This window comes from Vipera ursinii (assembly GCF_947247035.1).
Source record: "Vipera ursinii genome assembly, chromosome: 1".
NCBI classification, from domain to species: domain Eukaryota; kingdom Metazoa; phylum Chordata; class Lepidosauria; order Squamata; family Viperidae; genus Vipera; species Vipera ursinii.
Genome location: NC_139512.1, coordinates 286,233,126 through 286,260,216, shown reverse-complemented (window position 1 = coordinate 286,260,216; position 27,091 = coordinate 286,233,126). Strand labels below are relative to the sequence as shown.

At 40.3% G+C, this 27,091-nt stretch overlaps 1 protein-coding gene across 1 annotated transcript; it reads right to left on the bottom strand.

Moving 5' to 3' along the window:
- Positions 1-216: 216 nt before the first annotated feature.
- On the bottom strand, positions 217-27,091 carry TBCE (tubulin folding cofactor E). Its single transcript, XM_083361702.1, has 17 exons — positions 26,806-27,091; positions 24,863-25,002; positions 20,240-20,324; positions 17,828-18,028; positions 17,156-17,244; positions 16,011-16,110; positions 14,744-14,846; positions 13,719-13,795; positions 11,196-11,291; positions 10,600-10,664; positions 10,453-10,517; positions 10,177-10,329; positions 9,204-9,357; positions 4,572-4,640; positions 3,541-3,600; positions 788-879; positions 217-542 (listed from the first exon to the last, which is right to left on the bottom strand). Exons 2-17 carry the CDS (start codon positions 24,960-24,962, stop codon positions 450-452), a joined length of 1,602 nt encoding a protein of 533 aa, XP_083217828.1. The 5' UTR covers positions 24,963-25,002; positions 26,806-27,091; the 3' UTR covers positions 217-449.

Here is a 27,091-nt window from a genome sequence, read left to right as displayed (position 1 = left end):
CATGTAGAGCGACTAAGACAGTAGCCCTTTCTCCTATATGCATATTAAATACTAGGTCCCCCCCCCCCCCCGTTGAGTGATTTTTATGCTTTCTGGTATTCTGTGGCTATTGGGATGGGTTGGTAATGAAATACCTCAGCTTTTAATTCTCTCAAATATGTTATTTGTATAGTAGTGAGTGGAAGGTTTGTTGGGAGTCCCACTGATTTCCGTAAGTTACTAGTGTAGCACAAATGAATTACTTTTTATTTGAAGCTGGCAAAAGCTTTCATTTTTTCTTACAGGCATGATATATTTTTTTAAAAAAACAACAACACAAGAGTACAAAAGCTTCTCTACCAAACAATGATACATTTTTATAAAGGCTTTCCCCAACAATACAATTAAAAATCAGCCTAAACTTTATTAGCAGTGTGCAAGTTATCTTCAAAATGTATCAAAGGCAGCTTTTACCATCGTACTAGAATGCAATCTTCATTTTCGATAGAGTAGAATTGCAAGGGCTTTAGGTCATTGTCCAATTCAAATTCTTTGCCTTTCATCTAGGATTTAAAAAATGATTCAGATATTAGATTTGCACATTTTAATCTTGCATATCTTAAAAGACTAAGATGGAATATAAAGGAAAGGAAGCGAATCGATTTCAAAACAATAGTACTGCTTTTCTTACAAAGAAATCAATCATCCAACCTTAGAGTGCAATGTATTGATTTTACCAGTGTAACAAGTTGCATTATTCTGCAAAGTCTCAATTCATGTATTGTTGCATTACTGAATTTGAGCTTACTTTAGAACTTTCATATGATAGTTTCAGTTCTGAGCCTGGAATTTTAAGTAGCCGATACAGCAGTCCTTTGACCTTCTGGATAGTCATAGAATCTGCATTAAAGAGAGAATTGTTTAACTCTAGACAGATAACACTTGACGCCACAGCAACTGAAATTCTAGCAAAAGTTGATACCGAAATAGATTTGTGGGAGTTGAGCTCCTGCAGTTCACAGAAACCAATTAGAATCATTTGACATTAAAACCGTACTCTTCCCAAGCAAAAGTTTACCAAATTATAGACTCTACTTATCTACAACACACTGACTGACCTAAGTGACCTTCAAAACACTATTTATGGCATTAGCTCTTTTGTACCTTAACACTATGAGTGAAGCCTTTTCCTCTCCTTCATGGTATGAGGCTCCCCAAATATTTATGTGCTGATTTGTCCAGATTACCATTAACCTTATGCACTTGTATTTCAAATTAACAATATGAACGTGAAACTGTATTTTTATAGTAAGATTTAAAGGAGTAAAAGTATTATAAATCTGACCCATCTAGAGATTGGCTATGCTGGGTAATTTTCCCCTTATTTCATTTAAAGCTTTATCTGAAGGCACAGCAATAGTCCTCTATTGTCAACAATGTACTTTAAAGTATTTTTCTATTAACTTTTTGAAAAAGCTGTATCATTTTATGCAACTTGTGATAAATGTGATTTTTATTTTGAATAAATACTTTTCAAAAATACAAACATCAAAGGGTTTATAGATATCTCATCTTTTAGTTATATCATTATCAATGAGTAAAATAGAGGGCATAATTCTTTACTAGGCATTTTACTGAAATGAGCTGTACATTTCTAAACAAAACGCACTTTTCCATAAAAAAAACAGGGACAGATGTTAATTTTCTATTACATTATACTAAGGATCTATGTGGTGTACAAAGAACCATCCTTAGTGATGTACAGTGAAGGAAAATATTATTTGATCCTCTGCTGATTTTGTACGTTTGCCCACTGACAAAGAAATGATCAGTCTATAATTTTAATGGTAGGTTTAACAGTGACAGACAGAATAACAACAAAAAAAATCCAGAAAAATGCATTTTAAAAGTTATAAATTGATTTGCATTTTAATGAGTAAAATAAGTATCTGACCCCTTCGCAAAACATGACTTAGTACTTAGTGGCAAAATCTTTGTTGGCAATCACAGAGGTCAGACATTTCTTGTGGTTGGCCATCAGGTTTGCACACATCTCAGGAGGGATTTTGACCCACTCCTCTTTGCAGATCCTCTCCAAATCATTAAGGTTTCAAGGCTGACATTTGGCAACTCGAACCTTCAGATCCCTTCACATATTTTCTATGGGATTAAGGTCTGGAGACTGGCTAGGCCGCCCCAGGACCTTAATGTGCTGCTTCTTGGACCAATCCTTTGTTGCCCTGGCTGTGTGTTTTGAGTCATTGCTATGCTAGAATACCCATCCACAACCCATTTTCAATGCCTTGGCTGAGGGAAGGAGGTTCTCACCCAAGATTTGACGTTACGTGGCCCCATCCATCATCCCTTTGATATGGTGAAATTGTTCTATCCCCTTAACAGAAAAACACCCCCAAAGCATGATGTTTCCACCTCCATGTTTGACAGTGGGGATGGTGTTCTTGGGGTCATAGGCAGCATTCCTCTTCCTCCAAACACGGCAAGTTGAGTTAATGCCAAAGAGCTGACCACATCACTTTCACCCAGTTCTCTGAATCATTCAGATGTTCATTGGCAAACTTCAGACGGGCCTGTATATATACTTTCTTGAGCAGGGGAACCTTCCTGGCGCTGCAGGATTTCAATCTTTCACGGTGTAGTGTGTTACTAATTGTTTTCTTGGTGACTATAGCCCCAGCTGCCTTGAGCTTATTGACAAGATCCTCCTATATAGCTCTGAGCTGATTCCTAACCGTTCTCATGATCACTGAAACTCCACGAGGTGAGATCTTGCATGGAGCCCCAGACCGAGGGAGATTGAATTATTTTGTGTTTCTTTCATTTGCAAATAAATTGCACCATTGTCACCTTCTCACCAAACTGCTTGGTGATAGTCTTGTAGCCCATTCTAGCCTTGTGTAGGTCTACAATCTTGTCCCTGACATCCTTGGACAGCTCTTTGGTCTGACTGATTGCTTCTGTGGACAACTGTCTTTTATACAGGTAACAAGCTGAGATTAGGAGCACTCCCTTTAAGAGAGTGTGCCTAATCTCAGCTCATTACCTGTATAAAAGACACCTGGGAGCCAGAAATCTTGCTGATTTATAGGGGATCAAATACTTATTTCACTCATTAAAATGCAAATCAATTTATAACTTTTTTTAAATGCGTTTTTCTGGATTTTCCTTTGTTATTCTGTCTCTCATTGTTAAAATAAACCTACCATTAAAATTATAGACTGATCATTTCTTTGTCAGTGGGCAAACATACAAAATCAGCAGGGGATCAAATAATTTTTCCCCTCACTGTAGAAAAAAATCTAATTAGAATACTCTGGATTAAATTACAATAGTCTATTTTCCATATATTATATTGATTTGTCTTGCTCTGCTTCAAAATGGATGTTGACTTGCATTTCTTTTGAAAGCTACATTTGCAATGATTTCAGATAGGGAAAAATATCTTCAAAAAGTGTTACTGCCTATCTTACTGCAATATGCACACAATGACCAAAATAATTGTAACATGCAGGAAATACGGAATACAGACATTCTTTTCCTTACCTGGAAGTTTCTTCTCTATGGGCTTTTGGTCGGCTTTGTCAGGGCATTTAAAAGTCAACGCTGAATAAAGAAAAAAAGAAAAATCTGTATAAACAAAGTGAGTTTAGTCTAGATTTTTTTTTACAGCCAAAGTACACCTAGTGAAGCCAATTGCAGAAATTAGTCAAGAGTTAACTCCATTCAAATTTTGGTGCATTGACTACAATACTGGAGTAAGTTATGGTAACATTCATACACTGGTTGGCTGATAACATGTAGCATATTTAATTGAAACAACAAATGTTAGGGTACTAGGGAATCACCCTTAAAGTTTATGCAATTGGCCATTCCGCAGTGAAACTTACTCATACATGATGATGGCAACACATGAGTTACCTTTGTACCAAAAGCAGAAGTCAAAATACCGATTAGGTTACAAAATTAATGCATTCTTCCCCCATTCCCAGATTACAAAGAGTAGGGCTATACAAAACATCTGAAAAAGGTACTTTGCAATATGCACGGGAGTTGGCAAAGCATTCTTTATCAAGCACTGAAACAATTACATTTTCCAGAAGAATTGAAGTGGTTTCAAAGACTTCTGTCAATTACAGGGATGAAACTGGGGGTAATTGCCTTCAAGGGACAATTTGGGCATATCCTGGTGTAATGAAGCATTTTTTAATTGCTGGTTCCTGAGGTGAGGCTCTAGTTTAGGGCTGCCACTGCTGAAACACTTGTGTAAAAGAAGTTTTTTGTGTGTATGTGGGAGAGAATAATGACATTCAAGACCAGGAAAAAGGGTAATTGGGTCAAACAGTTTAAGAACCACTGGTCTATACAATCACATCACTGCTAATTAAGGCATGTTTTCTCAGAAGGCATTGCAAATAGATAAGCAAACTAGATACAAATAATAGCTATGGGAATACTTCTAGACATTAGAGGAATAATTTGCATTGGGAGGAAAAAGTTAACTTGTTTGCAGATATTTACAATTGCTCAGCGTAGTATTATATATTTCAATAAATTAGTAAACATTTGCATCTTACTCAACAGTTGATTTTTCAGAGAAAAAGGCTGTTCTCTTTCCAGCTCGCCATCTTCTGGGGCACCGTAGACTGTTAAAAGCAAAAATAATAAGAAAAATATACATTGAACAAGAATGTTACAGTATAAAGAGCAAAATTCCTATAGGATGTCAAATTTTCCATAGTTCCCTATTGGAGCAGGTACATCGTACATAAATGGCTGCTTAAGAGTCACGAAGAAGGAAACACCTACCGTATTTTCCGGCGTATAAGACGACTTTTTATCCCATGAAAATCACCTCAAAAGTTGGGGGGTCGTCTTATACGCCCAGTCGTCTTATACGCCGGAAAATCAGCGAGCCTGGGAACGCACGCCCTCCCCTCTCACTGTGGAGGAAGCAGGGCAGGCTGGCGTCTGACGGGAGCCGGCAGGGCAGTCCTGCGCATGCGTGCGCTCCCCGGCTGTTAAGAAGCACTCCTTAGCAGCCGGGGAGTGCGCACGTGTGCAGGACTGCCCTGCCGGCTCCCGCCCGACGCTCTTCCCTCTTGAGGCAGCATCGCTCCCCGGCTCCTAAGGAGTCCTCGGGGATGCTGCCTCAAGAGCCATGGCAGGCGCCTCACGTTCTTCCCTCTTGAAGCAGCATCGGCGGAGCCATCCGGCATCGGGCGGGAGCCAGCAGGGCAGTCCTTCCCTCTTGAGGCAGCATCCCCGAGGACTCCTTAGGAGCCGGGGAGCGATGCTGCCTCAAGAGGGAAGAGCGTCGGGCAGGAGCCGGCAGGGCAGTCCTGCACACGCGCGCACTCCCTCCAATTCACCCAGAATAGATATTAAGACTAAAGTTATACAGTACGCAAAAATGGAAAGGGCTTTGTTTCAAACCAGAAACAAACATAGTCTTCTAAAAGCTCTCTTGAACCATTTTAGGTTGGTCTTCAATTGGCAGAAACAAAACCAAGCGCTGATTATTGTCTGGATTGTCATCCAGGCCATAGTTGTCTCAAAGGTGCTTTTTTTCTTCCAAAGGCAACTGGATGGGTTTTTTTCTTTGAGGAAGAGAAAAAAACACTTCACTTGTCATCCAAGAAGCTTCATCAACTCTAATGGCGGGAGGGGGAGGGGAGGATGGATACTGACAGTTGAGATTGGATGGTGGGGGGGATGAAAGGAAAGGTTCTGATAGGATGTGTGTGTATGGAAGGATTGTACCGTGTTTCCCTGAAAATAAGATCCATCCCAAAAATAAGCCCTAGCTTGATTTTTACATGTGCACCTAGTATAAGCCCTACCCCCAAAATAAGCCCTAGTTAAGACCCCTCCCACTGTCCCACCATCTGACTGCTCGTGGCTGCAATTAGGCAGGACGGCATGCCACACTGCCACGAAGTGAGGTGAGGCAGGTGGCGGGGGAAGGTTTCCCACGCGCCCAGCACCCGTGCACTTCAGGGCCCCTGCAGCCAGGCCACTCCCTACGTGGTGACATTCCCCCAACTGTTCAGTGACCCGGCTGCCCACCCGCCTCTTCCCTTTCATTTCCCACCCATGCCGGACTGCGATGCTATGGAGGATGGGCGAGGGAGGCTCGGTCCTCTTTACCAGGTCCACCTCCGCTGTTTCGCTGCCCGGGGGGAGTGACGGTGAAAGAACTCCACCGTTTCAATGGCAGCAGCTCTGGAGGCCTGCAGCTCTGCATCGTCCCTAGGATGGCGGTTTCAGCCATCTGCCTCCCTTCGCAGCTCTGCCCACAGAGCCACCAAAGTGGCAGGTGGAGCTCCGGAGGGCTGGAGAGGGGGCTGAAGGGAGTGGACGTTCTACCCGTAGTGCCGTGTGCAGGGAAACAAAAGACGTTTGGCACTAAGAAAAAAAGTTCAATCGGACCTTCCAACTTTGCAAGATCTCTTTTTTTTTTCTGCAAGAAGTTGAAAGGTCCGATTTAACTTTTTTTTTAGTCCCACAAACTTTTTTTTTTGCTTCCCTGCACGTGGCAGTGGAAAAACGCAACGGAGCTGAAAAGCAGGTTAGCGAAGGAATGCTTTAGGGAAGCGAGGGCAGCTGGGCGGTAGCGTGCCAAGTTCTCCAGCTCTGCAGCGGTGAAGAAATGCAATGGAGTTGAAAATCAGGAGGCAAGGCAAACCCTCAAGGGCTCCAGGCTCTGAAATGGGCCCATCCCTCTCCAGCAGCTACCCAGGCCCACCAGAGGGCAAGGCCGGCATCTACTGAAACACGGTGGCATTCCAGCTCTGGCGGGGAAGGGGCAGCTGACATGGGCATTGCAGGAAGGATGCCTGCTCACTTCAGCACCCTCCCTGACACTCCAGGGCTCTGCCAGCACTTTGGCCTAGGGCTGCCACCTCCCCGCTTACCTCTTGGGTGGGCTGGGCTAGGAAGGCAGACCCCCCCCAGCATCTGTGGGGCAAAGGCCCTCTGCTCCACCCAGAGGGCTGTTGGCCTGGCCGCCCCCACCTTGGCGCTCTTCCTGCCGATACCCAGCATGGCCACAGGGGCCTGCCTGGCATGGAAAGGGCACGTGTCCCCCTACCTGAATTCTCTCATACCGGTAGTTGGTCCGCTCCCACACTCCGAGGTTGGCCCAATTGCCACCACGCTTCCAAGCTCTGCGTCTTCACCCCATGTGCATGCCATGTCCTGCTGTTCGTACTGAATGTCGTCCCGCCCCATTCCCTCGTGCTTGCCTACTGTACATGGGAAAAATAAAACATCCCTGGAAAATAAGACCTAATGGGTCTTTTGGTTCAAAAAAAAAAAAGATCTGATCTTATTTTCGGGGAAACACGGTATTTATTTACAGTCATTTGGTCAACAGCACTCTCTGAGAGCTGTTGAGGCCACTTGGTGATTTATTTGCACCCCCAAAGTCACGTGAATCAGTGAGCAATTGGATGTGGAATCTTCTTGGAACTACTGCAAAGGCTGCATCGTAAAGTGGAGATAAGCGGTGTCTTATTCCTCCCCCTCTGTTGAGAGACGGGTGTTCAATTCTAGCAAAGAAAAATTCCTTTACCCTTCTTTCAAATCAATGGTCCTCTCTAACCTTGTCTGCGTAATAAAACATCTGCAAGAAATCAACTAAGCACAGAGACCACCAACCATCCTTAATTCCAACCCTGAGCTACAAATATTTTTCTTCATTAGAAACAAAACCTGAAATGGTTTGGTGGTTCTACCTTTTGGCCAAAATTAGATCTGGAGGGATGGCAGAGTGATTTTTACAGTGTAAGTAGGGCCAGGCTAGTGCTCGGCTACCCTCTTCCTCTACATGGCCTTAACGTCTTCTCTCAGCCAGCACTGATGTCCCAGAACAGTATATCCACTGGGCAATCCAGCCCTGTAGTCTCATCAGCACCTTCTCGTCTTTCTCTCCACTGTCATCATTGCTTACTTGTAATGCTGTCACCAAGGATAACTCTCATTCTTGGCTTTTGCCCAGTTTCACTCCCCTGAAACACTTTTGTCTACATGTTCAGACTGGGCATCAGCTATTCAAGACCAGCTGCCGAGTGTATAGAAAGATTCAGGCATGGAACATTTTGTACATCCTTCATTAAAACTAACCAGCAGTTCTGAATCCCTTCTTGAAACCTAATAGTATATTGACTGCATGCAAATCGTCTCATAAGGACACCGCTTTTTTTAGAACAACATTTAGTTTGTTTAAAAACATGTAGAACATAGATGCTATCTGGATCAATGATTTTTTTAAAAAACCAGTAACAGTATCTTCTGTTATCAATTCTGATAGGAGCACGGTGGCTCTTGTGGTTAGGATGCCCACGTTCGAGACCAGAGTGCTGCCGTGGGGCGGGATGAGTTCTCATCCTTTGCTCCAGCTCCTGCCAGGCACATGAAAACAATCTGCAACTAAGCATCCCCTGGTCTACGATGATGTCACCTGTTAATCCTTTCAACCCGGAAGTACCTCGATGCTTCTGACACAAGTGCAAAAATCAATTCTGATCCTTTAAGTTTGGGGACTGGTATCTGTAGTCCTTTATGAAGGGAAATACAAATAATCTATTCAATTCCTTTTATCCTTCTCTAAAGCTTTTTTAATTATCATCTCTCCAATCAGATACAATTCATATTATTAAACTGAAGCAAAATCTCATTTCTGGATACCTTTACATCTTAGCAAATACTGTTACTGTGGGAAGTGAAAGTGTTTAAGATTTAAGAGCACTCTCTGACTGTCCTTCCTCCCAGAATGAGAATGTAAAGTTAAAGCTACGGCTTCCTTTGGAACTGAATTTTAGGGCAAATATCTAGAAGATTTGCAATCCAGGGGTCTCAAATGAAGCAAGTAAATATAGGAATGACAGCAACATGACAGTCAATTTTCACTAGAACATTCCATAACACATTCTAGTGGCTGATGTTCAAACTAAGAAAATTAAGATAGCTAAGTAGCTTGGATGGAGCAGGTTGGTTAGCCAAGAATTTTTAAGCTAGAGAAAGACAATAAGACCAGTGAGAACCATAGCAAAGAAATTCACTCAAGCTATGTACCAACATAGCAAACATGCAAAATTTCCTTCTTCTTATTCATCTGTCAAAGAAATAGAATTAAGGCAGGCAGACAGCTGGAAACCTAAGAGAAAATGCCAGAGGACAGAAACGAAACTTCCTGCTACACTTACGGTCACAGAGTAGCTGAAATCTTGGATGAGCAGCAAGGAATTCTTCATTTGGTTTATTTTTTTTTGGATCTTGATTACCACCAGCCTTTAACCACTGAATCCCATATTTTTTTCTATAGTCAAGTTCTGCTCCCCTCCTTTCTTCAGGAGAGATCTGGGGCAAAACAAGACTGTATTATATGACATTAGAATAGCCAAATCAATGTAGTATCATTTAATATTTACCATTATTATTCATTAAAGAAAGGCGTCTTAAAACTGTGGGTCGCAATCTCTTAAACAGTTGTGAGGAAATGTGAGAAGATGGCAATCTCTCCCACTCTCTCCTCAGGGATTTTCAACCAGTGGTACGGGTACCACCTGTGGTAAATTGGCACCTGGCAGGTGGTACGTGACAATCCTAGAAAAGTGATAGCGGGGGAGGGGAATGAGCTGAACTGGTGGCAGCACCGCACAAGCCTGAGACAGATGGCTGGAGCTAGGTGACTGGTGGTACTCGGATGATGCCATATCCTAAAAGTGGTACAATGGGTGAAAAGGTTGAAAAGCCCTGCTCTAAAGGCCCTTGTGCTCACAGCCATGTTTTCTGAAGGAGCCCCATCCTATTCCTAAGGGCCATTACAGTGATTCAAACAGGCTGAAGGATCCTGAGCAGTTAGAGCGGGATTCATATCGACCCTGCTAAAGGAGAGTGCTGGCCTTGGAAATGAATTCTGGGAACAATTGGTGTGCCAGGCTGGCTTGCACAAATATAGTGTGACCATTGTCAAATCGCACGCTATTCTATCTGACAGGAAACGCCCTGTCAGAATGCATCTAATAGTGTTAATTCAGGAAAGTCACACATTCATTTATTATTGTTGGGTATTATTATGCACCAGTCAAGTTTTAGAATCCATGACTACTCATCAGTTTTCAAAAAACATTACTGTATGTGCTTCCTTAAGATTGCTAATGGAACACAAAAATATACCTGTGATTTGTTCAAAAACTTTAATTGTCCTATTTTGGCAATAATAAGTTGTTTCACAGTCTCTACGTTTTTCTCTGAATCCATCAAAGGATTACTCCGACAATCAAATGATTCAAGTTTTTGTAGCTTGTCAAGTTCATTGATAACAGACCACTGAAACATAGAGAATAAGAAAATGGCGGTTTTGAACCACTGAGTCTGAAATCAAAAGATTAAAAACTGTAATAAGTGAAGAGAATTGAATTCAGAACCCAATTCATGACACAGGTATCTTACTTCTGCTATTCTATTGTCTTTTAATATAAGATGAGTTAATGAAGGAAACATTCTAGTCTTGTAACCTGCAAAACAGAAGAATAAATTGGTGAAACAATAGTGAAAAATTAAATTACAGGCATATATAAGACCATTTAATTTACATACCAAATGTTGCATCAGGAAAGTGCATAGAATAAATTCCATTGTTTGAAAGTATTAATCTTTCCAACCTGAAATGTAAAAGACAAACCATTAAAATACAAGCCAATAATTTGGATTTCATATCCAATAAATTGTCGTAAATCTGAAATTAGCATTTTGTTGTATTAAGTCAAATCAGAATGCAAGATACAGGTTGTAATTAAGATCCTTTATTGTAAGGGTATAATGAAATGAAAAATAAATCAAATAAAGTAGAATAAATGAAAACAAATTGATTTTTTTTAAAAAAAAAATAAAAGCAGAAACTATTATGTCATCATAGTCTGCAGTCACTGTATTTGACGATTCCTAAAAAACATACAGTCATGTAACAATTTTTGGAGCTCTGATTAAAACAGTTTGGCAAAAAACTAAAACGTCAGTTTCACCACTATACAGGTTTGGTTCAATACAGAAGTACAGTATGTAATGTACCATGACTAAGAGATTAGGAAAATAGTAGGATCATATTCCACTCTGAAGAAAAATGTATTTTGCTAGATATAACCAATAAAGTTACATTGACACTGACATTAACAGTAGTGCTGTACAACAGTTACCTGGGAAGATCCGCAATTAGATGAAGTTGATATTCGTCAGTTAACTGGTTATTAGAAAGGTCTAGCCATTTCAGGTTCTGGAGGACATCAATAGGTCTGCAAGGAAAACTCCTTATTTAAAACTTTGTAATATTATAACTTTACAATTAAAAAATAGAAAATACAGTTACATTCTTTTACCTGTTTGCTACCCTATATCATATAGAAATCATTTTCTGCTCTGACTATTTTTTAATTTTGATAGTTTAGAAGAGCTGGGAAGACGTGGCTTTGCTGAGGGAGATTGAGACCTCTTACCATCTTTTAGCTTTATCTTTTATTAATTCTATTGTAATTTCCATGTCTGACTGTTGAGAGCTGTCCAGAGAGATTGAGATTTATCATACTATCTTTCATACTTTGTATTGTTTTCTTGTTATTCTACACTGGAGTACAATGATCACAGATCATAATACATCCAAGATTGTCTCTATTAAACCATATATATTTGATCCTAAAATATTAGTAAAGCGTACAAACACCGTCACAAAAATCATTTGTTCTAATTCAGTGCTTTCTGTTCTGACAGTATTATAATTCAAGGTATTTCTAGCAGCATATACAGACTTGACACCGGATTCTTTCTGAACTATTAACTCTTCTAAATCACAAAATCTCCACGCTAATATATATATAGTCCCTGATTTAATAACCTACATAGATTTTATTGGAAGACTTTTTAATTGCCATACCAGCCTTGTTTCAGCCTAACATCTGATGAGATGACCTTGTTTGTATCCCATAGTGGAAGCTTAGTTGATGGAGAGAAAAACATAAGGCCTTCTGGGTGCTGTATCTCAGGAATTGTAAATTTAATCTGAAATTTTGGTTTAGATAATGTGCTTGTTTAATTTATCCCTTCCCTGTAATTGTTTCATGCAATTTTTAAAATGCATTGTGGTTCACTACTCTAAATAATGTATACATTCTAAAGGAGTGGAATATAATTTTCATTTAAATAAGTGCATTTTTAACAATCCTTTTCTTCTTTACTAATATAAATAGAGCATCAGGAAAACATCAATATTAAACCAAATAATAATTACAAGTGAAAAATACTAAACCTTAAAGGAAAACCAAACCAAAAGTGTTATACATTTTTTACTGTTTCTACAGTACTAATAAAACTCCACTGATGCAATTGAAGATAATTCAAGATCTTAAACGATCAGAAGTACTTGGTTCTACATACAATAGTTTTTACAGACTCTACTAAACCTGGAAGGGCTGTTATCACACAACCCACAGTTTAACAGCAAGGTGGACAGATAAAGCAGTGGACCTACTCTGAACTACACATATCTTTTATCACCATTTACTTCCCCCTAGTCTAAAAGGTAAAGGTAAAGGTTCCCCCGCACATGCGTGCTAGTCGTTTCCGACTCTAGGGGCCGGTGCTCATCTCCGTTTCAAAGCTGAAGAGCCAGCGCTTGTCCGAGGACATCTCCGTGGTCATGTGGCCGGCATGACGAGACGCCAAAGGCGCACGGAACGCTGTTACCTTCCCACCGTAGTGGTCCTTATTTTTCTACTTGCATTTTTACGTGCTTTCGAACTGCTAGGTGGGCAGAAGCTGGGACGAGTAACAGGCGCTCACTCTGCTACGCGGCACTCAGGATTCGACCCGCCAAACTGCCGACCTTCCAATCGACAAGTTCAGCGTCCTAACCCACTGAGCCACCGCGTCCCTAGTCTACTCAAAGGCAATTTCCTGTTTCTGATCTTGGTTTATGGCTTTTCTCAAATCAGGATAGAAGGTGGGGATATCATAATGAAATGATATTGAACCTTGAATGTCAGCAAACCATCCTTAATTTACATATTAATTAATGGATAGTCAACATGTTTGTAATAATATTTTAAACAGAACAAATGTTCTCTTACTCCAAGATGTTTTTATATATAAAAATAAGATACATATGCCTAGGATTAAATCTATAAACATAAAAGGAGTCCAATGCTTACAATCACACCAATCAGTATGGTTCATAATTAAATATTTCAGGCCACGCTGAAAATATGCAATATAGAGTCCTTGCTTACTACTTGTTTGGCAATCGTTTGAAATTATGACAATGAAAAAGGAGATTCATGACTGGTCCTTAAGTTGTGGGCATTGTAGTGTTCCTGTGGTCACATGACTGCAATTTGGGCACTTGCCAATCAAAACACATTAATGAGTTGCGGTGTGCTACAGTCAAATGGTTGCCATTTGTGACCATCACAGCCAGCCTCTGACAAGCAACGCCAATAGGGAAGCTGGCAGGAAATTGTAAGCCGCAGACATGTGAGGTCCCCCTTGATGACTGTGATTCATTTAATGACTGCAGCTGGAACTGACAAACTGATGTTGTAAGTTGGCCCATCCATGTGATGTTTCACTTTAACACTGCATCATTTAACAATGGAGTTGGCAGTCCCCATTTGGGGTCTACCTGAATCATATTTGCAAAACAGTGGCTGTATGAATAATTACTCTCGTACCTTTTTAAAAGTGAAATGCTATTGGAAGCAAGGTACAGTTCTTCAAGAGCTGGCCACCCTGTAGCACATAAAAGAACCTAATGGGAAAACACCATTTAGTCCAAACAGCAAATTTCACTTGCCTTCGTAGGCATAGGACACATTAAAATCAAGTTATACCAACTTTATAAACTTATTTCAATAATATTCAGAGCTATCTTGAAATGCATTTCATGGTTAGGGAACCTATTTTCACTAAAAAAAAATCAGTTTCTTTCAGTTGAGTTTAACAGTGGGTAGAGCCACTGTTACTAGAGATCAATGCAGAGAACTTGGAATCAAACACATGAACAGAAAAAAATGAGAGAACAGTGAAGACCTGGAAAACTACATTTCATGGTACTTTGAAATGGCAACTTCTAGAGTTGGAAGGGAGGGAAATTGAATAGGAAACTCTACTGAGCACTTCATGAGCAAGATGGGAAATCTTTGAAACCAGATATTCACTGATCAGAGGCATTGGCTTGAGATGGGCACCTAGAGATATTAAATAAATAATTAACTTTAAAAAGCTCTACATATAACTCAGAAAAGCTGGAAAACATTCAAAAGTTGAGAAAAAAATTATGTGCACATCTGCATAATGGGAAGAGGAACATCTGCTATCATGACATGCAAAGCTAGTAGAATTACATCATTTTATTGGAAAATCTACTGTTCTTTTGATTTTTCCAGGATGCAATTTAAGCAAAGTTTACGTAGCATCAATACAATTGACGACACAATTGATGAGGCAAAATTAGATATATTTTTCCTTCACTTTTCATAAGTAATATTCTATAGGAACTAGAAGAAGAATAAATTATGATGATAGTAAAAGAACAGGTAAGGAATCTGGCTAAGAAAAAAAAATCATGTATAAACTTTTGCAAAGATTGCATATTTTATAAGAATGTTGGCTTATATATATTTTAGTGTTTTATCAGAATTACCAATGATATGATTAAGAAATAACCATAAGCTTTCAAAGACCAAAACCGTATTACCTCAGTCCATGTCACTCCAGTCTGATTAAGTGCCAAAACCCTGAGTTTACAAAATGTTTGTGAAGCAGGTGGTAGAACAGATGGAAATTTCATTTTGTTTTTACTATTACAAAATTGAGGAAAAAATACATTAGAAAATGGAACAAATACAGTACATCAATCTTTCTATTATAATTTAAGACAAAGTTATATTGGACTTCTTTACATTTCTCTTAATTTATCATTTTTGCTTACATTGGTCTCCCATTTTTCATGTCAGAAACAAATGCAGAGTTAGACACTGAGATTTCAGAGATGTAAGAGATGAAACTACATTTCAAGTCATATTAAATCTATAGTATTAGTTTAAGGCGTAAGATCCTAACTCCAGAATCAAAGCTTTTGTTTGCAAAATAAAGGAAAAGCCCCATATTGGTGGTGCACATATATTCAGAAAAGGAGTTCATCCTTTGCTATGTAAGGATAGCACTAAGGCAGGGGTGTCAAACTCATTGAGGGCCGCATCAGCATTGCGGTTGCCCTCAGGGGGCCGGGTGGGTATGGCCAGGGTGGGTGTGGCCTTCTGGGTGGGCGTGGCTAGAGTGCGTATGGCCTACTGGGTGGGCGTGGCCAGCTCTACATTGTTCGCATCAAGGGTGCCTATGGGGGCCTGGGCAGGAGTGGGACAGATCTGAGGGTCTCTGGCAGAAGGAGGGTCTCTGGGCCAGGGCCAAGGCAGTGGGGGCCATTCCCTCACTGTTTCCAGGATGGCTTTGCGGGCCACATGAAACCACTTCGCGGGCCAGATCTGGCCCCCGGGCCTTGTGTTTGACATGTCTGCACTAAGGGAATTAAAGAAAAATAGCAATAATTTGAGAAGAATGCTAAAAAGTAGCAGGGACCACAATGTTAAGTGAGTATTGGTACCATTAACATATATATTTGAAATGACTTGACACTATTTGATACAGACAAAGGATTAGCTTTAGAGTTTTGTTTCACAAATGGAAACGCTGTTTCATTTTCCAGAAGGGCAGAAATCCAGTAGAGTCTATCACTGGAAGAATGGAAGAGGAAAATGTGATTTTTCTATGATTCCCTTGTGGAACCTTGTATTATTGTTCAAGGAAACTCTAATCAAGGGAAATGCTGGAGCAGTTTTTCTTTGGGCACACTGAAAAAAGCAGAATCAGCAAAAATTGTCTTAACTCATTTGATCCAAGAAACCCCCCCCCAAAAAAAGAGAAGTCTAAGCACATCTACGCATTATGAAATTATTTGTGAATACCTGAGATTAAGTGTTTCTAAATTTTCAGTTTGGCAGGCAATAGCTAACACTTCTTTCCAAGATGACAAAAGATTTTTGGATAAATTTATCTGCCGAATATCTGAGCAAATATATTTAGAAAAACTGTGCAATAAATACGATAAAGAAATACGATCTTGCATTATGCTAGGTTAAGGACTCCATGACTCAAGAAATACCAAAGTTTAAACAGGGAGAAGACAACAAGGGACCACATGGGGACAGGTTAATCATAGCAAGCAGAGCTACAGGTTGGGCCACTTTGTGCACATGGCAACACTAGCCACGCCTAATATTCTTCCCATTTTTTCTGAGAAGAGATAGATTTTAAAAATGGAGTGGGGGGGGGAGGAAACAGTCTTAACCCTATTGCACAGCTTATATATAAAATGGCAAGGAAGCTGCACTATCCATTTTTGGTCAGAGGAACTGTATAAAGGACTCCAGGATATACCCATAAACAAGAGAATTTAGATCAGACATTAATTTTAACATTCCCACAGAGAACCTGTACATTCTGATAGTATGGTATTGTCATTTTTGCAATTTTAGCCATGAAAATCAGCATTATTTTTTAATGTTTATTTCAATTGAAAACAAGATTACTTTCCACTCATTTTTATATAGGGTTCATTTTGTATAATCTTTTTATATTAAACATTTTCCATTTTATTTTTTTGATACGTCGAATGGTTTAATTTTATTCCGCATTCCCAGAAATGTTTTATTTAAAATCAGCTGTTTTAAAATACATTACTTTTACAATTTATTTGAGGTGTATTTCCCCAAAACATCATTCATCTATTTTCTCAGTAATGGAACATATTACTTCCATATGCTGTTTAGGGTACGGCCACTAGAATGTGGCCGTATTATCTGTATTATCTTCAAAATTTGCCCCAATTCTCTTCAGCACTTTTAATAAAGGGCACAGTGGACTGCGGACATGGAAAATGCTTCTATATTTCACAGTGTTTTTCAAAAGGCTTTAATTTTAGACTACTAATAATTTTGTCTAAGGAAGTTATAACCTCATCTAATTCTTATAACCTCATCTAATTCTTGAAATCAATGCTATGTTTCAGACCACATACTGAATAAGCATTTTGACAATATAAAAAGGATACTAGGGCACAATTTTCTGATTTCTTCTTCCTGACCTGCAAGACTCACGGCACACGCATCTACTGAAAGGTCACTTACGGTATTCAGTTGCCTACAAAAAAAGAGTCTCATTAGAAAAGCGTTGCCCTTTTTTTGTCCTTATCAAGAGTGGAGTATCAAGGTATTTTTTTGGCAGACCGAAAAGAGAGCTAGGCAAGGTGATGCAAAGCATGGCAAAAATGCTCTTGAAGCAGAAAATATTCAAGCAAAAAGAAAATGAAACCCAAGGAAAAAAGGGTTACATGCTTTCCCTCCAAGCTTCATTGCCTTACTTTACTTAAAAGATATATTAATATTTCAAGATCAATTACTGAGTTTTTCTAATCAAAGGTCTGCTGAAATCCTGCATACTGCCAAGTCAGCAGGAACAATAGAAGCCCTTCTCAGCTGAGTCTTTTATGCTACTGTTCTGCAGCACCAAAGACACAGCGCCACTATAACAAAGTATATTTCTGAGAGAGAAGATGCTATAATCAATGCATACAACAAATAAACAGGTACAGGATAAATCTAAAAAAACAAGACAGTAAAATTGTAGAAAAGTTGCACAAGGGCAAGAATTGTAATAGAGTGCGATATTCTAACAGGATGGGAATATATTCAATCATTCTGGTGCTGCTCATTCTCAGAGGAACTGTACTTGCTTTTGTTTTTCTTTAATGGAATCAAATCCAACTGTTTCTACAGTTTTCCTTCCAATTACTAATGACAGTGCTGTTTCACTCTCTGGACCATGTTCATTTTCATTCAATCCATACTTCTCTTTAACGGCGGAAAGGAAATCTACTCCAAAATTTGCCTTGTTTGGGCGAATGAAGGATCCACCTGTAGGATGCCTGGAAGGAAAGTGACAGCAGTTTCTTAAAAGCGGTTTTAAAACATCTTATTCAAGAAACAGACGATTCCAGGTGATCTGTTCCTGAATAAAAAAAATGCACGTGTTTTAACTGATGTTCCGGATATAGACCGAATCAGAGCTGATTTGTTTCCGATATGGTCTTGAAACAGTTGGGAGGAATTACAAATATTTTTAAAGTTCCATTTTAGCTGTCATATTTGCATTCTCCAATCAGGTCCAGCAGTAGTTAAACACAAAAACACTAGTACAATAAATTCATATTATAAAAAGTAGTAATGTTCTGTGAAATCTTGGAATCTGAGTTAGTGCACACTAGCAGTCTTCTTCATAGTAAAGGCAGCTTAAAAATGGTGAAGGTCAGCTGGCAAGGGTGTGTGTGGCTGTTTCACACACTTCAAACCTCCCAGACATTTGGAGCTTCCAGCAGGGCAGCTGCTTTGTGTTCTGTGTAGAGACTTCCTGGTTTTCAGCTCTCGGTAGGAGGTGGCTGATTTCTTGTCCCACTGTGGAAGCTTCCCAAGTGTTTTGTGCTTCCTGGGTGTGACACATTTTCACTGCGCTGCTGGATCAGGCTGAGGCAGTTACAGCTTCTATTCTTTTTCCGTAACTTGCCCTTGGCCTGCACTGGGACTCCCAGGGACTCCCCCACCTCTGAGGCATTCCACTCTCTGCTTAATGACCCACATGACTACTTAACAACCATGCCTTGGAAAGCCACAATGCAGCTGTAAAAATGTGAGTCCTCATATGATTAGTCTCGTAATGTCTTCCAATGACTTATGACCAAAATTTCAGACTCAGTTGTGGGTGTAAGTTGAGGACTACTTGTTTCACCTTTCGAAATGTGCAAACCAATCAGCACTAGCCAAGAAGGGTAGAACATTGCCCTTGAAGTGTGTAAGGTGGCTGTAAACTTCTTTGGCTTTTAAGCCTCACAACTTTGTGGTCTATTCTGCTTTTATAAAGTTGATCATCATCTCACGAATCTACAAATTTAGCTACCTTTCCAATTTTTTTCATCATTTCCTCACTCTACAGACATTAATCTGGCAGTTTCTGTTGTGGTTTCATATACAGATTGGCAAATTTGCTTCTCCTTTTCCTGGATGCACTGTATTGCTAAATCATTAACACTGAACTCACGGCCAACAGCAATGTAAGTCATACTTGAAGAACGCCTATCTAGCCATGCATATTTTCTCTTAAGGCTCACCACAGTCTCCTTGCATTTCAGAACGTTAGGCACAGGGGGCCATCTTAACCAGCAAGATCACCAGTATAAAAGAAGCCCCGCACAGAATGGCAACTCAAAATTTCTGCTGTTCTCCACATGAACACATCACGAATATTGATTTGAGGTTACAAATACATTTTTATGAATAGGAGAATTTGTAAATATGTACTTATTTGTATAATTAATCTACTAGTACGTGTTTGTGTATTCTTGGGTGCATGTGCTTGGGTGATATTCAGCGTAATTTTATAAAATATTCAAAGCTCTGAAAAGAGCAAAATTAAACTTAAATATCTGGCATGGAAAAAAAAATTACAGATACTTTACTTAAATAAGTTGTTTGATCCCCAATAATTCAAATAAATCAGGCAGTTGGCTGAAAGTTTCAAAAAGATTCAGTAAAGGCAATAAACATCTACATTGCTAAGGCTAACTGGTACAAAGATACAATGCATTCAAGTTACTGCATGCCAGGTAATATTAGGTAAAGGTAAAGGTTCCCCCCGCACATGCGTGCTAGTCGGTTCCAACTCTAGGGGCTGGTGCTCATCTCCGTTTCAAAGCCGAAGAGCCAGCGCTTGTCAGAGGACGTCTCCGTGGTCATGTGGCTGGCATGACTAGACGCCAAAGGCACAGGGAACGCTGTTACCTTCCCAGCGTAGTGGTCCCTATTTTTCTACTTGCATTTTTTACGTGCTTTCGAACTGCTAGGTTGGCAGAAGCTGGGACGAGTAACAGGCGCTCACTCTGTTATGCGGCACTCAGGATTTGACCTGCCAAACTGCCAACCATCTGATCGACAAGCTCAGCGTCCTAACCCACTGAGCCACCGTGTCCCTCAGGTAATATTATTAAGAGTCAAAGGAAAATATAAATCTTATTGCCTGATTCATTTGTAATTTGCATATGCTATTTATTTGTTGAAAGGGAAACTACATTTCAGAATTAACTAACCTGCATTTGAAATACTGTATTCCTTCGTGGCTACCATTATGTTTTCCTCTTTCATGGTTGTCCCATTCAACACCAAGCCAAATTCCTAATATTATAAAAATAAATGTTTTATAAATGCAATTTTCAAAATAGTTCAGCAATAAAATCTATTTAAGGTCTTAATAGCTACTCAGGTGATCTGATCTGTTCTCTCTGTACTCAAAATTGCATAGTCTGCCTCTTTCATATGAAATTACTTTTATACTGACAGAAGGGCTAATTCTAAATTTTAAAAAGCTACGCTATCATAAATGAATAAAAGTTATATCATAACATTCACAGGTCTGATCTGGAAAAAGAATATTCTAATAGAGCAACTGCTTCAGGTAAAACTCCTGTATAGCAGTAGGGTTTGTCTCAAGCTCTGTAACAACGACTTCCATCATTATTAGTAATTCAACTACATAATTACCAGAAGAGCTGAGTTTTTTTAATAATGCATAAAATGTAACAAAGTTTCAGCATGTTTAGGTTGCAACAATAAGACTGATGAATTAACATTTTCATTTTAAAGAGACACTAATTTCTTTTGACACTTGGACCTAATTGCCAAAATGAACCTTTTCAACTCTGTGATTTTAGCATTCTGTTTGTTTATTGCCACCTTTATTATTTTTATAAGTAACTCAAGGCAGTGAACATAAGTAATACTACTTCCTCTTCCTATTTTCCCCATAACAACCCTGTGTGGTCAGGAGGGTTGAGAGAGAAAGTAACTAGCCCAAAGTCACCAAGCCGGCTAGAGGCTTTTCAAAAACTACACATAAAATTTAAATCACCTAGAATAAACTCAGGTCGAAGGCTTAAGCTTTAGTATGTAGTGCACTGTTTTTCAAGTTGAGGAGACAACTTATTGACTTAAATTAGTTTTAAATTTTAATGAGTCTTCCTTCTGAGTAATCTGTACTGAAAATATCTCTAACATTTATTTCACTTCAGATTACTTTATATCTGCTATGGTATCGCTGCATTTCTTTCAGTGTTTATCAAACTGAAATACGCTTCCAGATTCATTGAGGACTTCTTTTCATTGAAAACACAGTATGAAGACTCAAAGCTCTTTTTCAAAGAGTTATCAGGTTGTGTGATTCATAATTCTAGCATCCACTCTGAAGAGCACAAGGTAAGCCATTTTAAAAGAACAGTTTATGCTGAGGGCTATATTTTTCAGCTATTAATTCAAAATATACCAACTTGTAAGCAAACGAAGGAAATATTTACACTAACACATTTTTTATCTGAACTCCAAAGTAGAAAAAAGTTGGAAAGGAAACCTCTGGCAGTCAAACATGGCAAAAAGAAGACTGATTTAGTTTATACAGCTTCTAGTTAAGATGGTGGAGGGAGCTTCAGAACTACTGTTCTTGTGATTTTATGCTAGCTTTGCTTTTTGTTTGCTATGTGCATGCGGGTGACACCTGAAGGGACTGCTGGATTAGAGTCCCTGGCCCAATCTAGATTTTCTCAGTGGGAGAACTGGGACAGAGGCCAGAAGTACTTGCTGTTTTGAGCCGCTAACCATGCCTGCCATGCCAACCACATTTGCCACACTTGGGATCTGGGTGACTTTTTAAAATTAGACTGTGGCATTTCTCACCTTCTCAGACTGGCCTAACTATTCTTGAGGCATCCATTATTGCAGGGACCTATTTGGGCTGGAGAAGCGCTCAGGCTATTTCCCAGAGGAGGAAAATGTCTGTTGTACTAATTTCCTGCTGCATACCAACTTCCCTGCCAAAGTTCTTTGACTCTGTTTCCAGATTGGCAATGGAATTCCCCAATGTCTTGCTTTGGGGGGACTTTAATCTTCCTTCCACAGGAATGGAGTGAGGTGGCTTTGGCTTCCAAGAAGCAATGGCCTATTCCATGTCTTCCAGAGCCTGACTCGAAACAGTGGTCACACTCTGGATTTGGTGTTCCTGTTGAAGCAGTGGCAAAGTGATCTGAAATAGGTCTCTCCTTTGTCATGGCTGGATCATGCCCTGATTTCTATGTGATTCTCTAACACAATCAGGTACCACAAAGAGGTTGGACCCAATAGATTGGCCCAGCCCTAGTGATTGATGGATCCAGAACAATTTCAGTATGAATTGGAGGTTATCCCTATTGGTCTGCTACACGGACCATCTGAAGTCTCGGCTGCCAATTAGAAAAAGGGAATGGCTGAGGCCTTTGTGATTGGATGCCCATGTGATCTCTTCCCAATGGGGGATTTCCAGCACTCTCTGTGGTTTACAGATGAGTTGAGGGAGATGAAATGGGACAAGAGATGACTAGAATATTACTGGTTCTCAATAAAGGACAAACTCAACTGAACATGAGTTAGAGCCCATTTTGTGGTGGTAAGTGTGGCAAAGCACCAGTATTTCTCTGCCTTTATTGCATCTGGAGACTGCAAACCTGCAGCCCTGTTTTGAGTGGGATGGACCCTCCTGGGCAAGGGGGCTTGGAGAACCGCTTACAGGGACAGGCAGCGGAATTTGCACATCTGCCAGATAAAATTGCTTAAATTTGTACCCAACAGAATACTAGCCTTGTCACAGGTCTAGAGGAAATTCTTAGGGAGGAGTTTTGCTTGGTGTTTGGGAATGGTTCGAACCTGTGGGACGTAAGGAAATGGACAGAGTCCTCAGGAATATGAACTCAACTACCTGTTCTTTAGATACAGGCCCCTCCTGGCTTATCTTAGTGGCCTGGAGAGTATTGTGAGTGGGTTCTGGCAGTAGTTGATTTTTCTTTGTTCCTTTACCTCTTAAAGAGGTTGGGGTTTGTCCCCCACTTTCAAAAGACATTGCAGAATCCTGGTAAAGGTGGTAGGAAAGGTGGTAATGGAACAGATTTAATGGGCCTTGGAGGAAGCAGATTATCTGGATCCTTTTCAATCAGGATTCAGACCTGGGCTTGGTACAGATATGGTATCCGTCTCGCCTTTAGATGACCCCTGAACTGGGAAGGATGGGGTTATAAGCATCAATACTTGCCCTACTTGACCTTTTGGTGGCTTTTGATACCAACAACCATGGTATCCTTCTGGACTGATTCAGAAGATTGGGGGTGAGCAGCACAGTGCTTTGCTGGTTTGCCTCTTTCCTTCTGGAGCAGTATAGTCAGTGATGACTGGGAAGGAGAGGTTCTGCCTTCGATCTCTACTATACTGGGTGCCACAGGGTTTGGAGCTCTTAACATCTACATGAAGCTGCTGGGAGAGCTTATCTGTTGCCAATATAACCCGATTATATATCTCCATTCCTGGTGAGTTATGCAATGCTGTGCATATGTTATACTGGCATTTGGAGGTAGTGAGGGTCTAGGTGGGCAACAACGGGCTTTAGCTGAACCCTGGCAAGATGAATAGATTTGTATTTTGAGGTCCACTGATTCCAAGACTATATCATCTTTGGTACTGGATGGAGTCACACTACCCCAGGCAACCTGAAAGTCCTTCTAGCCTCATAACTCCTGTTTGATGAACTGATGGCAATTGAAACTATGAGGATCTTTGCACTGCTTTGTCTTGTGCACCAATTATACTTGTTCCTGGATGGGGCAGGCCCTGCTTACAGTCACTCATGCTCTGATCACCTTCAAACTGGACTATTGCAGTGTGCTCTACATGAGGATGCCCTTGAAGAGTATCCGGAAGCTTCAGCTGGTATAGAACACAGTAGTGTGCGAAGTTATGTCTGTTCCTAGAACAGTGCATGCTACACCTCTGCTCCATGAGCTGCATTGGTTGCCAGTTTGCATGTGAGTCCAATTCAAGATGCTAGTTTTAACCTTTAAAGCCCTTCATGCATGGGACTAGACTATCTGAGGGGTCACCTCTTCCCACTGATGTAAGTCCACCCCATTAGACAGTAGTCATGTTGAGGGTTTCACTGACTGAGAAGCTATATTTGGTGGGTCCCAAGAGACATGTCTTCTCTCCCGTATGGCCCACCTTATCAAATATTCCCCCCCCAATTAGATCAGCTCCATCTCTTTTGATATTCTAAAAAGCCCTCAAGACCTGGCTGTTATTAGGCCTAGAGTTCCTAATGAAAAAGACATGCTTAGATGGCTCCATTGTTGAAAGTGGCTATTTTCATCCTCCCTTCACCTTTGTCTTTGATGATATGTAGTAATATGAATTATTATATATGTTTTTAACATTTGTTGTTTTCATCTGACTGTTGTGTGCTCTCCAAAGTTGCTGTTGGTGAGATGGGCGACTATGTAAGTTTGATTAATAAATAATAAATACTAAAAGGAATTCAAAGCAACCATTTTATTAGTAGCCCTCACACTATGGAACATGCTATCTCTAAACATTCACCTGGCTTTACACCTCCCTGCATTCTGGGAGAGTCCCAAAATCATATTATTTCAACAAACTTTTGGCTACTAATATGATTGTTAATGAACATCAATGTGACTTTTTAAACTGATGAATATTATGTCTTCTGGAATTTGATTATTAGTGGCATTTTCTCCTTGTGATTGTTCAGAGTTTTGAAGCAACTGATAAATATTACAAAACAAATAAACAGTAATGACACCCTTTTTCCCCCCAAAATACATAGGATATAAAAATATTTTTTCTACCTGTTGTAGGAGGAACTTTACCAACATAAAGTACTGTTCCATATTCTCCATTACAGAGAATTCTTCGACCAACTGCATCAGAAGGAATGGTATCACTCATCAAGAAAAACAGATGAGTTCAGGATTATTTCTTTATGGATCTAGGGAAAGAATTAACAGTACTTTGAAATATTATGCCATTTATGAAATTAATCACATACAGTACATTATATCTAGGTTCAAACTGAGCAAGACTCCTAGTGACTAAATAAGTCACTAGAAATGCAGTTTTTGTGCATCAATACATTATTCTGGGATGTTTGGTTTTATATCTAAAGGATCCTGCTTCTTTTCTAAAGCCAAGAAAGGTCATCCATGTACTGCCACCTACTGAGACAATAGTACATATACTTTTACACCATCTACCTTAAGGAATTAAAACTGAAGGTGGATAAAGAGTTATTAAAAACTTAACAGCAAAATGAATAAATCTAGTTATCAAATAATCTTGCAGTAATTTACAATGCAGTAATTCCAAGAAACTGTATAGTAATACTTCTATCAATATTTGGATCTTTACAGGATAGCCAGCTTACTGTCCCATATAGTAAGGATGAGGGTGAGTTTGCTAAAATTAAGCTAAAATAGCAATTTTACTATGAATTACACCACAGCCATAACAGGTACTGGTTACTCCCCAATGTCTTGAAATGCAAGAAATTTGTCAAATAAAGTGTTAGCATTTCTGATGTCAAGAGCCCAGAAGAAGGTTTTTATGGGTGTGCAATGTCCAAAGAACTTAATCCTACATTTCCCTCCCCCCCTTTCCAGACAACCGCTTCAATTTTGAATCCTGAATTCTGTGGAACAAAGATATTATCTGAAGTCTTTCATGCATAAGAGAACAAAAAGTCTATGTTGTTTGTTACAATGAAAATCACATCGCGTTTCTAGAAATCCGAGCATCTTTTAAAGAGAAAAAAACAACTAAACATCCTATCCGAATATATTTATATATTATATTTATTAGATTTTTATACCGCCCTTCTCCCGAAAGACTCAGGGCAGTGTACAGGGCAATAAATATCAAAATACGAAATACAAAAGTTAAAAAACATTAAATAATTATGCCCGATGTAGTACATTGGTTAAAATCCATGTTAAAACCCCAGACCCCAAACCCATCAGACCAGGCCGGCTTGTTCAAATAAATTAAGTTTTTAGATCACGTCGGAAGGAGCGAAGATCGGGGGGGGGGCATCAAGAGCTCAACCGGTAAGCGGTTGTACAGGTCTGTAGCAAAATGATTTAACAATATAAATTATATTGTTGGACTTCCGGGGAAGCAATGGCAAACTGAAGACGGATCCACTAAGAGTGAAGCTGATGACTGTGTGATGACCTGGTAAATGGACTGGCTTTTCAGAATTCCTGTGCTAGAATGCACACCTGGAGAATGAAGGCGAATCTGCGTGTCCCAGGATAACGTTGCAGGATCCAATCCGGGTCGGTCACCGGGACCAAGAGGTTTTATCTTCCGAGTTTTCGGACTCGTGCTGGAGCCCCTCTTATATTTAAAGCAGCGTTTCCCAACCTTAGGAACTTGAAGATGCGTGGACTTCAACTCCCAGAATTCCCCAGCCAGCATAGCTGGCTGGGGAATTCTGGGAGTTGAAGTCCACGCATCTTCAAGTTCCTAAGGTTGGGAAACGCTGATTTAAAGCACACACTCTGCTAGAGAGAGGTGGTTGCCTGAAGAGGGGCTCCAGCACGACTCGGAAAGCTCTGGTCCCGGTAACTGACAAAGATTGGATCTTGCGTCCCATCCGAGGTTACAGGCGCCGGGCGGCAGAGCTCAGTTGCACACCGCTTGCAGCGCCTAAGTTCCAGAGCAGGGACCCGGGATCTGTAGGCACGTCGGATTGTAAGACAACAGAGAGCGGAGCAGAAGACTCGGGACTCACAGGAAAAAGCAAAGACAGGACGCAGGCACGGAAGGGAGCCGCCACTCGAGTAGAAGAGGCTGTCGAAGCGAACGGAGATTCAGCGGCGCGGCGGCTTCAACCTTACCGCGGCCTCCTCGGCTTCCTCACCGGCCTCGGCCCGCCTCGCTCTGCTTAGCCAGAAGCGCAAGCCCCACCCCTCCCGCCTAGACCGCTCCTCCGCCCGATGGAGGGAAAATGCGCCACCGGGGCCTGTTGGCGCAGGCGCGAGCTCCTCCCCTCCTCCCGTTTCCAGAAGCCCTCTTCG

Excerpts from the sequence above, each read along its gene's own strand:
- TBCE (XM_083361702.1), bottom strand. The coding sequence starts at position 24,962 with ATGAGTGATACCATTCCTTCTGATGCAGTTGGTCGAAGAATTCTCTGT. Across the intron at positions 20,325-24,862 it reads TAAAGTTCCTCCTACAACAG|GAATTTGGCTTGGTGTTGAA; the intron begins GTAGAAAAAATA and ends TTATAATATTAG. Across the intron at positions 9,358-10,176 it reads AGTTTTTGAACAAATCACAG|ATCTCTCCTGAAGAAAGGAG; the intron begins GTATATTTTTGT and ends GTTTTGCCCCAG.